Source organism: Raphanus sativus, chromosome 3, assembly GCF_000801105.2.
Source record: "Raphanus sativus cultivar WK10039 chromosome 3, ASM80110v3, whole genome shotgun sequence".
Lineage (NCBI taxonomy): Eukaryota > Viridiplantae > Streptophyta > Magnoliopsida > Brassicales > Brassicaceae > Raphanus > Raphanus sativus.
Window position 1 is genome coordinate 12,239,149 of NC_079513.1, and position 12,459 is coordinate 12,251,607.

Below are 12,459 nucleotides of genomic sequence, written 5' to 3' on the forward strand. Positions count from 1 at the left end.
AGATGTGAATATTTCGGTATTCGGTTTAAGTGTAATTAAATGATTTGGATTTATATTTATAATATAATTTTAAATGTTTTTGTTAATTAAAATATACTAGGTATCTTACCCGCATATGCAGGCACAATTTTCATACTAATATTTATTAGTTTATATATTTTATTAAAATATGTATGCTATTATTGTATTAAATTTTTGAAAACACTAACATATTAAAAATATTTTTGATTTTGAAATCTTATACTTTTTATCACTTTTTGTACACTTATTTTTACTTATATTTTGCTCATATTTTCCATTTCTTTTCCATTATTTATATTTTCCATTACATATATTTTGCTCATCTATACTATTCAAACATAAATAATAAAAAAATTACTTACAAAAAATAATAGTTGGATCAATACATTTATTGTTAGATTGAAATAAATAAAATATATATTTTTATTATAATAATATGATTACTATAAGTTTGTTTTATTTTAATATATATTTTTATATTTTGGATAATTATTATTAATATTAATTTTAATAATTTATCTGATAAAAAGTCATTTTTATTTTGTGGTTAATTTATATTTTATTCATTAAGGGTATACATGATATTGACCACTCTAAATTTTTTATTTTAAAACAGATTTTCAGATTTTGGATAATTCTTATCATTATTAATTTTATTTACTTATGTAATCAAAAAGTTCATTTTTATTTTGTAGGTAATTTATATATTTATCCATTAAGGATATAAACGATATTAATCATTCTAAATTTTTATTTTAAAATATATTTTAAATTTTGGATAATTCTTATCATTATTAATTTTAATCAGTTCCTAATCATAAAATTAAAATTCATTTTTATTTTATGGATAATTTATATGTTTATTCATTAAGGGTATAAACGATATTAACCAGTCTAACTTTTAACTTGAGAGATCTGTTGCAAAAAACCACTTCGTAAATAATAGTATAGATAGTTCCTGATCATAAAATTAAAATTCATTTTTATTTTATGGATAATTTATATGTTTATTCATTAAGAATATAAACGATATTAACCAGTCTAACTTTTAACGTGAGAGCTCTGTTGCGAAAAATCACTTCGTAAATAATAGTATAGATATATATAAGTAATATTTTGAAATATATATTATATTTTAGGTATTTAAAGTTCTCATTCGTTTATCAACTTGATTTGTGTATTAGTAATATTTTAAGATAGATAAATTGTTGGGGTTATTTTGTTTACTAGTTCGGTTTTTGGATCGGATAATTTTGATTTGGTATGGTTTGGTTTTTCGGTTCTGATTAATTTGCTTAAGTCTGAATCTTTCTTGTATATGATGTGTTATTTTAACGGGAAAATGGTCTTTTTCAACCCGAACAATTTCAGTCGTGCCAAATACTATCTGAACTATTGATCGGTGCTAAATACGACCCCAACTCAATTATAAGTCAAAAATATTACCTAGACTTCTTAAAATGTGCCAAAATCTACCTGAACAACTGATCAGTGCTAAATACGACTCCAACTCAATTATAATTCAAAAATACTGCATAACTTCTTAAAATGTACCAAAATCTAAATTGACCGTAAAATAAGTTAGCCAACCGTTAAAAAAACAAAACAACTTTGTTTTGGTTTAATCTTTTTTTTTAAAAAAATATGTTCATTTTGGGATTCGAATCCGTGCATTGGTGCACTTTAAAAGAGACACTCTAACCACTGAACTAAAGTAAATTTTTGATATATACTTCTTCATATTCTCTCTGAATAAAACTTTGGTGATAATTGTTTCTTATTTTTATGAATACATTAACATATTCTTTTAACTACCTTATATTTAATATACTTATATTATACTAAAATATAATTAAAATAAAATATTTTAAATTGCACAATTAAATATAATTAAAATTTTGAAACTATTTATAAAGTTTTCTTATATAAATTATTGTAATTTTAAAATTTTATTATATTACTCCATTACTATAAATATATTATATTAATTTTAAAAAAATAAAAATTACCATTCAAATTTTTAAAATTACAATAATTTATATAAGAAAACTTTATAAATAGTTTCAAAATTTTAAGTATATTTAGTTTTGCATCATTTCAAATATTTTATTATTTATATTTTAGTATAATATAAGTGTACTAAAGATATGATAATTATAAAACATTTTAATATATTTATAGAAATGAGAAAAAATTATCACCAAAATTTTATTTGGGGAAGATGAAGAAATATAGTAGTATATATACTTTCGAATTCATAATAATATATCCAACATTACTTTAGTTCAATGGTTAGTGTCTATTTTAAAGTGTATCAATGCACGAATTCGAATCCTAGAATGAATACGTTTTTTTTAGAAAAGGATTAAACCAAAATGTCGTCGTTTTGTTTTTTTAACGGTTGACTAACTTATATTACGGTTAATGTAGATTTTGGTACGTTTTAAAAAGTTTAGGTAGTACTTTTGAATTATAATTGAGTTGATGTTATATTTGGCACTGATCAATTGTTCAGATAGTATTTAGCACGATAGTAATTGTTCGGGTTGAAAAAGACCCTTTTCCCTGGCACACAGTTCATTAACTCTTCAAGTAACCGTCATGTAGTTTTAATCTTATATCTGATGCTGTTCCGAGAAAGACCCAACTAAGCCCAACCTGAGCCCATGCACCGAACTTGAGCTTGATCGTATCAATCATCTCCTCGGATCCAAAATTTGATTTCAATTGATCGGAGTTTGTTTATACGATCAATGGTTTCCCGGAGAGATTATCGGAGCCTAAGATCTTGCAGCGGATGGCGTCGGTTTCTATTGCTTGTCCCCGTGCTCGTTGTTCTCCCTCACCTCTCGTCACTTGTTGATTACTCTTCGACTAGGGATAAGAACGAAGCGCCAAGCACTCGTAGCAAGAAACTAGATCATCTCGTGCTCGTTCCTGCTGCTGGACTAGGCTTTCCCGATAGATTGCATTGCCGAGGTTAGTAGTTCGCAGATAAGCTCTTATAGGCACAGGTTTGAAATTGATTTGTGTGTTTTGAGGAAAGGTATAGATCTGAGCAATGTCGTCGTCACGAACTTAGGGCAAGAATAATACACAGATACTACGCCAATGTTTTAGAAAAGTTATTTAAGAAGCTGTAACTTGGTACACTGTCTATGTTTGTTTTAGGCACTAAGGCTCTGAACAAGACTCACACTACAACTTCTCATGTGTCTGGTGCTGCTGGAAATGGCGTTTCTTTTGTCACAGTGTTTACTCTCTATAATAACACATCATCCCTTGGTGATTTGAAATCCTCCGGTGTGGTTTCTGTTGTTGGGAATGTTACATATAGCAAGCCAGAGAGGACGATGGCTGTTCTAAACGCATTCGCCTACTTCATTCAGGTAACCTTTTGGTGAATTTTTCTTTGCTACTGCATTTGATATCTGATGAAAATTTATGTTTTTTTTTCATTTTTTGTTTATGTAGATGAGTATGCCCAAGAGTAATGTTGTCATATTGACTGATCCAGCTTCTCATCTCTCCATCCAAGCAAGCAACGTGATGGTAGAGCCTATTCCGGGTGATTATGCACGGGGTAACCTGATGCTTCAAAGAATCATGTCTTACATTGTAAGAGCAATATCACCACTAATAATAACCTTAGGTAGAATACATATATTTGTTGCTTTATTTTATTTGGCATCCATTTCTATTAGGACCCACATAAATATTTCCTTTTTATTGTATCTGAGTTATTGAGAGAGAATATGAATGCTCACTGGGTGGTGCATTCTCCTTGTTTAAAATGTTACTTTGCAGACCTTTCTTGAGATGAAGCTTGAGAAGGATGATGGTGTGATAAACCATTTTATCTTCACTGATTCTGATATAGCTGTGGTTGATAACATCGAGACTGTATTTGACAAGCATCCAGACTTCCATATAGCTCTCACGTTCAGGAACAATAAAGATCAACCTCTGAACTCAGGATTTATAGCAGTGAGAGGCACCCGTGAAGGGATCCTAAGGTTGGCTTTTCTCTCCTCATTAACCAAAATCTCCTACACTTAAAAAATAACAATTGTCTCTTTGGAAGAAGTATCTGAATAATCAGGATGTCTTATGCAGGGCTAAAGATTTTCTTCAACAAGTCTTAAAAGCTTACAAAACCAAATACATGAAGGCATCGCGTATGCTTGGCGATCAATTGGCTCTGGTATGGATTGTCAGATCTCATCCTTCATTTGAAGCTAAGAGATTCACAAAGCCACAAGCTTTCACACAAGAAATAGCTGGAGCTTCAGTACTATTCTTACCATGTGCTTTATACAACTGGACACCTCCTGAAGGTGCTGGTCAGTTTCATGGCATGCCATTAGATGTCAAGGTACTCTCACAAACTCCAAAAAACATCACAAATCTATACATCATATTCTCGTTAATCGATATATCTATAAAAAACGCAGATTGTTCACTTCAAAGGATCAAGAAAACGACTAATGCTAGAGGCATGGAACTTCCACAAATCTACTTCGAACATTCCAGATATGTTGTGTCTTGTTCTAGGTAGTGGAAGAACTAAATACGATTTCTAAACTTGTTTACAGTGACTACTTGTTATCCTTTGTTTAATATCTATAGGTGATCAATCACAGTTACGTGTTGGAAAATTAACATTGTTTTATTTGACAGGAGATGAATCAAATTTACTACAACAGTTACGTACCATACAAGTAACATAAATTAATTAAATATAATTACTCAAAAACAAAACACGAAATCATCTCGCGGCGGCTTTCTTCTCGCCGGCGTAATAACTCAGGTACCATCTCACGAACTTCTTCAACCCGGTCTGCAAATCCGTGGTCGGTTTATACCCAAGCTGACGTTGAGCTAAGCTGATATTAGCATGAGTGAAGGGAACGTCGCCGTTTCGTGGCATCTTGATCAAGTTCTTCTTGGCCTTCACTTTCAGCTGCCTCTCCAGTATACTCACCAGATCGGAAACCGGCACCGGCGAGGTGTTCCCGAGGTTAAACACTCTCAACTGCGCCGGACCTCTCTTCTTCCCTCCGCTTCCTGTACTCTTCTCCGCCGTATCAAGCGCCCCTAAGCATCCCTTCACGATGTCGTCTATGTAAGTGAAGTCTCTAGCCACCGTCCCGTGGTTCGCTGACTCGAAGATGGATATGGACTTCCCTTTGAGAATGTCTTTAGTGAAAAAGAAGTAAGCCATGTCTGGTCTTCCCCATGGTCCGTACACGGTGAAGAACCTTAGTCCTGTAAGGGACAGCCCGTAGATGTGGTTGTAAGTGTGAGCTATCTCTTCACCAGCTTTCTTCGTGGCGGCGTAGAGACTCGCCGGTTGGTCTGTTCTGTCTTTCTCGGAGAAGGGTACTTTCGTGTTGAGTCCATAGACGGAGCTAGAGGAAGCCCAGACGATAGCTGGTTGCGGGTTAGCCGCTTTGCAGACCTCAAGGAGGTTGACTAGTCCAGCGATGTTGCTGTGAACGTAGGAGCTAGGGTTCTCCATTGCGTATCTAACTCCGGCTTGAGCGGCTAAGTGCATAACGTGAGTGAAGGAGACGATCTTGAAGAGCTTACGGAGGAGTTCGACGTCGTTTATGTCTCCTTCCACGATGAAGACGCCGCTTCGCTCTAGCAAAGCTTGTCTCGCACGTTTCAGAGAAGGGTCGTAGTAGTCGTTGAAGTTGTCTAGGCCGATGACGCCGTCTCCGCGGCGTTTTAAGGCGGAGGAGACGTGTGTACCGACGAAACCGGCTGCTCCGGTGACTAAGACGGTCATTCCGTTGCTTGAGGTTCGGGTTCGAGCAGAGGCTCGGATGCGTTTCTCCCAAGCGGGTCCTCCGTAGGTGAAGGTTCGGAGTGAGCGGCGAGATGGGTCGGACAGGGAGGGGTTAACGGACGATGGAGATCGGAGGAAGAGTAAAGAGATGAGACAGAGGAGGAGGAAGGAGACGAATGCGAACTTGGTGGGAGATGATTGAAACCTGAGACGGTTGAAGTAAGAAGATTTGTCAATCTTGAACTTGCCTGGGCTTGATGGTATGTCGTCGAGACGAGACATCTTTGAACACCTTTCTTCGTCTTGTTGTCTCTTTTCTATTTAAGTTTTTATGACAGACTCTTAGAGTCTTCAGGTTTCTTGAAGGGGTTTAATCAAAGAAGCTTAAACACCAATATAATCGTTTATTTAATAATATTTATTTGTGGGGATCAAAGATTGGTTACAGGGTGTGTTTAAGAGTGAATTATAAATCTGAACATGGGGGATTGGTGATTTAGAGATCCAAATCAAGAAGAAGAAGAAGAAGAAAGAGAGTCTTCTTTTTGTAGAATAATTGATTGACAGTCATATTTAACTGCAGAGTTTTTTATCCTTGAAAAGATTTGTTGTCATGAATTGAACGGAGTTGATTGGTGTGAAATAATATTCCAAGATTTTAGGGAAGCCTCACGTCACATCTATTTTCGTGAGAGAGATTTTAGGGCCATCAATTTTGTGAGTTTTGCTGTAAATAATTACTATATATTTCCAAGAAATGAGCCTAATATAAAACTTCCTATGTATAGCAAAATAGGGTTGAGATAAATCATGGTTTAGTCTTTTACTGAAACCAACTTTTTAAATGTTTTAAACCCAAAAATGGTTATGTAATCGTACGATGTTTATATATTTTAATTGGAGTAGGACAATAGAAAAAAAGGTGAAAGTGAATGAATGCTATAATGGCACTCAAAGACCCCATGTGAAGAACTTGATTACATAAGACAAGAACATGTCCACTCCTTTCCCTTTATGAATTGGCAGAACATGTCCCCATGCCCTTGTCCCTCCTTCAGATGTATCTACTCTTAGATCTACTCTTTTGTCTCCATACTCATATGCAGTTAAAACTCCGTGACAAACACAAGAAACAAGAGTGAGACAGTGAAGCCCTCTTGTTCTAAGTTGGAATTAAGATTTAATATAAGGATGGGGTTAAATTAGAGATTGGGCTCAAAAAGGGCTGGGACAGTATGGGTTTGGCCGGTTTACTATTCACATAATAAAGGAATCGGTTAAGCTATAGTAAAAAAAGCATCTCACTCACTCAGTACAGGTACAAGCAAAATACACAACTTAATACTCTTTTGTTTTCGATAATCTTACAGTGGCAACAGATCCAGTTGGATCTTAAAAGAAAGGACAAATGGGCTTAGTTTCTTTTTTAGTGCTTTGTGATTCTTTCAAAGACTTGGAAGTAGTCAAGGAAGTTTTCTTGGTGCAACCAGGATCTTTGACGGTCACTGAAACATCAGCACAAGCTGCAAGAGAGAATGGCATTGCCATTCTATGATCATCATATGTATCAATCTCCGCCGGTTTCAGCTTTGCTGGTGGCGTTATCACACAATAATCAGAACCCTCTTCCACTGTAGCTCCAAGCTGAACGCAAAATTATGCATAACTTAAGTTAGACTGAGCACATAAAACCAAGAGAGTGAGAAAAATGTTTACCTTCCTAAGCTCTGTGCAAATGGCAATCATCCTTTCTGTCTCCTTTACTCTCCAGCTAGAAACTATATATGTGATAGAAATATTGGATGAGAGGAGAACTAAGTGACTACAAATCTTAAAAACTCCCAATTAGATGGTTAGATTGTGTACTTACCATCTCTAATGGTGGTTGGACCATCTGCAAAAAGAGCAACAACGGCAAGAGTCATGACTACATCAGGCATCTTGTTCATGTTGACATCAACAGCTCGCAAGTGTCTCATTCCAAAAGCATCTCTAGGTGGTCCAGTCACAGTAACACTGTTCTCTGTCTAGGACACTTAACATCCCATTTTTTCAAGAAACTCAGCGAACTTCACATCTCCCTTTGAGATTCATCACCAAAAAAAACAGGAAAATTAAGCTTAGATTCTTCATATGTTACACACAACTAATCAAAGCCTTAAAAAGAACATTACGCTAATCAAATTTCATTATGAACTTAGTGTTACCTACAGGCTAGTTGTTCCACAACCTTTAACAGTAACAGTTTCACCAGTAATGGCAGCACCAGCCAAGAAATAACTAGCACTAGAAGCATCACCTTCTATGTAAGCATTACCAGGCGACCTGAATCAATTTTTCCACTTGGATCAGTCATTCTTCTGTCAATCTAATTCAGAAAAGTGCAGAATTCTGACCGCCCTTAATAAAGATTTGGTTTAGGTTGACCACGGCGATTCGAAACTGTCAACCCGGTTTAATCCCAATCCAATCGGGGACACTGGAACATAATCAAAACCGGGGTGTAATTTTTCCAACAAACCCAAATAACCGAACCGATCTGAAGTTCGGTTTAGGACAAACCACGGCGATTGGGAACCCTCAATCTGGTTTAGAATCCGAGAGCAAAGCAAGTATTGATTGATTGAGCCTTTACCATTTCGTTATCGTTCACTTCCTACAAAAGAATATTTCTTTCCCCCTCTGTATCACCTTCACCTCCGGCTACATCTCCGGCTTAGAGCTTGATGTTTCGTCTTCTTCTACTTACGTGGAGTGAAAGCTGATTAAAAACATTATTCCACCGCGAAGCTTCTTCTGTCTGCATACTGTATACACACAGACACAAAATCTAATCCAGGTTTTTTTTTTTTTTTTGTACTCTAGATTATAGAAAGTTGTGTACTTTTAGGGAAGTTAAAAATGGTTAAAGATCTATAGGGAGAAAAAAGATATTTTAGGGTTTGATGCACTTTGAGATCTAGACAGATATTAGTTGAGTTTTGTCTGAGATTAAAAAAAGGACCATTCTTTTGTAGGAGAGTTTTTTTGTCTGAAACAGAGACAGATTCAGTTTCTGTTAGGTGGTTTTTCAAGTATGCTACCAAGTGGGTTGAAAGAAACTGAACTCAACAACAACAACCAGAAGGTCCATCCACAACCACAACCAATGGAACAACAATCAATCAACCAGAACCCTGAAGCTATGGAAGCACTCATCTCCAACCTCTTTGGAAACATCTCTTCTTTGAAATCTGCTTACATCCAGCTCCAATCTGCTCACACTCCTTACGACCCCGACAAGATCCAGGAAGCCGACAAGGCTGTCATCTCTGAACTCAAGAATCTCTCCGAGCTGAAACATGTTTACAGAGAGAACAACCCCAAGCCTGTGTGCGTCTCTCCCAAAGACTCTCGTTTAGCTGCGGAGATCCAAGAACAGCAGAGTCTGTTGAAGACTTATGAGGTCATGGTTAAGAAGTTTCAGTCTGAGATTCAGAACAAGGACTCTGAGATCGCTCAGATGTTGCACAAGATCGAGGAAGCTAATCAGAAACGTCTCAAGCTCGAGAAGAATCTTAAGCTAAGAGGAATGTCGTCGTCCACTAATGAATCTTCTGGTGATTTGCAGTTTCCTGACTTGACCATTGAGCTTTTTGTATCTACCTATGAAGCTGCTTCTAAAGCTGTTCATGATTTCTCAAAGCCGTTGATCAACATGATGAAAGCTGCGGGATGGGATCTTGATTCTGCAGCTGATTCCATTGAGCCTCATGTTGCTTACGCCAAGAGGCCTCACAAGAAATATGCGTTTGAATCATACATATGCCAGAGGATGTTCAGTGGGTTTCAGCAGGAAACTTTCTCATTAGACTCGGATGACACTGACACCTTCTTCCCTCAGTTTCTTGCTCTGAAAGACATGGATCCACTAGATGCTCTGGCTACAAACCCTGATTCCAACTTTGGTAAGTTCTGTAAGAGCAAGTATCTCATCTTGATCCACCCAAAGATGGAAGCTTCTTTCTTTGGAAACCTAGACCAGCGTGACTACGTGGCAGGAGGTGGCCACCCGAGGACCGCGTTTTACCAGGCCTTCTTGAAACTAGCAAAGTCTATATGGTTATTGCACAGGCTGGCTTACTCGTTTGACCCAGCTGCAAAGATCTTTCAAGTGAAAAAGGGTAGTGAGTTTTCTGATTCGTACATGGAAAGTGTTTTGAAGAACATAGTTGTGGATGAAAAGGGAGAGAGCCCAAGTGTTGGTCTTATGGTGATGCCTGGGTTTTGGATTGGTGGAAGTGTGATTCAGAGCCGAGTTTATGTCTCAGGTGTTAAGGTCGTTGAATGAAGGAGATTCTGGTCTTGTCCTAAAGCTTCCCACTTTGTTGTGCAACTTTTATTTTTTCTGCTTGTTATAAATTGTATTTTTCAGTAAGCTTGCATGTAATTGTTCAGAACTCATAAGCAAACGAGATATTTATTCTCCCAACCAAAAAGAAGTTTATTATCATATATAAATGTTGGCCTAATGTTGTTAAGATACATGAATATCTCAGATTATAATCATGAACAAAGTGAGTGCTTAAACAAAGTGCATGTCTTAAATTATACTATCAGCTATCACATGTTACCAAGTTGAGATTTTGGCAGAACTCCCAATGAATTAGCTATCATGTTTTTAATTTTTTACTATGGGACCAATATTTTTAGGTCAGAAAAATTATTAACACAAGTAAGAAAATTATTTCTAATAATAATTACGTTTTAATGAATTTTTATTTTTCAAACTAATCTAGTAAACAAATTATCTTGTTATTATTTGATTATTGGATGTTTTCTGAATATCAAAACAGTGTTCATTTTCGTAAATAAGAATTGAAGTGGGATCAGCTGAAAAGTACAATGATTACTTGAAATTTACGACAAGCTGTCAAACTCAAAATAATCGATCCACGTTCTTCTTTCAAAATTTTCTATATATATTTTAAAAAATTAATATCTTCATGTCGAGCCAAAAGCGCTAAGCCTAATCCCTTTGTTATGTTTGAAATTGGACGGGAGAATCACTATATGACTATACTGTTTTGCAATATAGCGACTGCTTAACTGAATTTCCAGTAAAAATTACATACGTCAATTAAAGACAACAAGAATAATATATCTAGAATCTATAAAAATATTTTTTTTATAATCGAGGTGTGATCCCAGAAGTTTTTCTAAGCCCAATCTATATTTTCTTACCACGAAGTTCGCAAAATCTGTATTTTCTTACTACTTAAGACATTCTAAGTGGTCAAGAAGAATCGAACCCATTACGGTATTCACAGCTATTAATCTTTTACCATTAGACCAAAACCACTTAATTTAAAATTTATAAAATATATTAAAAGTTATTTTACAACCATAAAACATTAGACCATAAACTCATAGAAATCCATGTTTGTGTTATAAAATATGCTACTACTATCACTGCCAATATCGTACTAATTGTAGATGTGAGTATTAATTGGACCTTATTACCACTGATAAGTAACAACAAAAATTGAAACTTAAACAATTTCCAGTTATTCATTCTATTTTTTTCTAAAATAGAGTAACCTTAATATTGTTAAGTTATAAGCCAATAATATTATATTTTAGAGAAAAATAGAATAGTAAATAAAATGAATGAAATAATCTTTAGTAAAAATAGAGTAAACTCACATTTATCCTATTACTAGGGGTTTGTCTAAGATACGTGCAAAACAGTTATTATTGTTTTTCCTATTGATTTGTTTTTCATGTGTTTTTCTTTATATTAATTTGCTACGATGATTTAGTGTATTTTATTTTAAAATATTGAACTATTGTGTTTGTTTGATTGTTATGTATATAACAATTTTTTTGCCATTGTAGAAAATGTTTAATATTTTGCACTAGACTTACATGTTGACAATAATGTCTTTGTGTTATTATCGTTCATTTTTATTTACATGTTGGTAGACAATGTTAGAGAATTAGATAATGTCTTATTAATTTTATTATTTTAAGAAGAAAAAAGTGGTACAAACATTGCTTAAATTTTAGTAAAAGGAAAGAAAAAATATTTGTCCCAAAAACTTAGGAAAAATTCCATAAAAATACTCCAACTAAATTTTGTTAAACTTTTTAATACCCAAACTTTTTCACTACCCAGTTTAATACCTCAACTAATTATTTTGCTCATTTTAATACTCAAACTTTTTAATATGTGTCCACTTTAATACCCAAAATTTATTTTATTTTAATAAAAATACTAATAAGTTTCAAACAAAATTTTTTAAAATTTCTAAAATTTACAAAACAAACTCAGAAAATTCTAAATTTTTGGTGTTTGAGAAATAAAAGTAACTAAATAGTGTAAAATTTCTAAGTTTTAAATATTGTATTTAGTTTGTTTTCTGAAATAAAAAACGAAATTTTTATTATTATTCAAATTCATTATTTTTTTAAAAACAATAATTGTTCATGGTTTATCTACCTTCTTTCCTAAATCTTAAAATAAATTTAGAATTTTTAATATTTTTTCTTAGGATTTTCGAGATTTTTTAAAGCTTTGTTTGAAACTTATTAGTATTTTTTGTTAAAATAAATAAAGTGTGAGTATTAAAGTGGGTACAGTTTTAAAAGTTTGGGTATTAAAA

General features: G+C 34.2%; 4 protein-coding genes across 4 annotated transcripts; 2 read left to right on the top strand and 2 right to left on the bottom strand.

Moving 5' to 3' along the window:
* The first annotated feature begins 2,627 nt into the window (after positions 1–2,627).
* On the top strand, positions 2,628–4,726 carry LOC108847749 (uncharacterized). The gene is made up of 6 exons (XM_018621077.2): positions 2,628–3,000; positions 3,193–3,410; positions 3,496–3,639; positions 3,829–4,037; positions 4,138–4,396; positions 4,476–4,726. The coding sequence occupies exons 1-6, from the start codon at positions 2,775–2,777 to the stop codon at positions 4,602–4,604; spliced, it is 1,185 nt and encodes a 394-aa protein (XP_018476579.1). The 5' UTR covers positions 2,628–2,774; the 3' UTR covers positions 4,605–4,726.
* On the bottom strand, positions 4,670–6,466 carry LOC108847748 (UDP-glucuronate 4-epimerase 4). The gene has a single exon (XM_018621076.2). It carries the CDS (start codon positions 6,095–6,097, stop codon positions 4,790–4,792), a length of 1,308 nt encoding a protein of 435 aa, XP_018476578.1. The 5' UTR covers positions 6,098–6,466; the 3' UTR covers positions 4,670–4,789.
* A 626-nt stretch (positions 6,467–7,092) lies between these two features.
* On the bottom strand, positions 7,093–8,145 carry LOC108845201 (3-phosphoshikimate 1-carboxyvinyltransferase, chloroplastic; the record flags this gene model as incomplete). Its single annotated transcript, XM_018618453.2, is given in 5 exon segments — positions 7,093–7,288; positions 7,291–7,459; positions 7,532–7,593; positions 7,686–7,896; positions 8,023–8,145. Coding segments are annotated over 5 exon segments (612 nt in total), but the record flags the coding sequence as incomplete, so codon positions are not given.
* Positions 8,146–8,430: 285 nt separating this feature from the next.
* LOC108847944 (protein GRAVITROPIC IN THE LIGHT 1) lies at positions 8,431–10,326 on the top strand. The gene is made up of 2 exons (XM_018621325.2): positions 8,431–8,654; positions 8,833–10,326. The coding sequence occupies exon 2, from the start codon at positions 8,892–8,894 to the stop codon at positions 10,143–10,145; it is 1,254 nt and encodes a 417-aa protein (XP_018476827.1). The 5' UTR covers positions 8,431–8,654; positions 8,833–8,891; the 3' UTR covers positions 10,146–10,326.
* Positions 10,327–12,459: the final 2,133 nt, after the last annotated feature.

Coding starts and splice junctions, on each gene's coding strand:
- LOC108847944 (XM_018621325.2), top strand. CDS start 8,892: ATGCTACCAAGTGGGTTGAAAGAAACTGAACTCAACAACAACAACCAG.
- LOC108847748 (XM_018621076.2), bottom strand. CDS start 6,097: ATGTCTCGTCTCGACGACATACCATCAAGCCCAGGCAAGTTCAAGATT.
- LOC108847749 (XM_018621077.2), top strand. CDS start 2,775: ATGGTTTCCCGGAGAGATTATCGGAGCCTAAGATCTTGCAGCGGATGG. Junction 3,411..3,495: donor CATTCGCCTACTTCATTCAG/GTAACCTTTTGG, acceptor TTGTTTATGTAG/ATGAGTATGCCCAAGAGTAA. Junction 3,640..3,828: donor AAAGAATCATGTCTTACATT/GTAAGAGCAATA, acceptor GTTACTTTGCAG/ACCTTTCTTGAGATGAAGCT.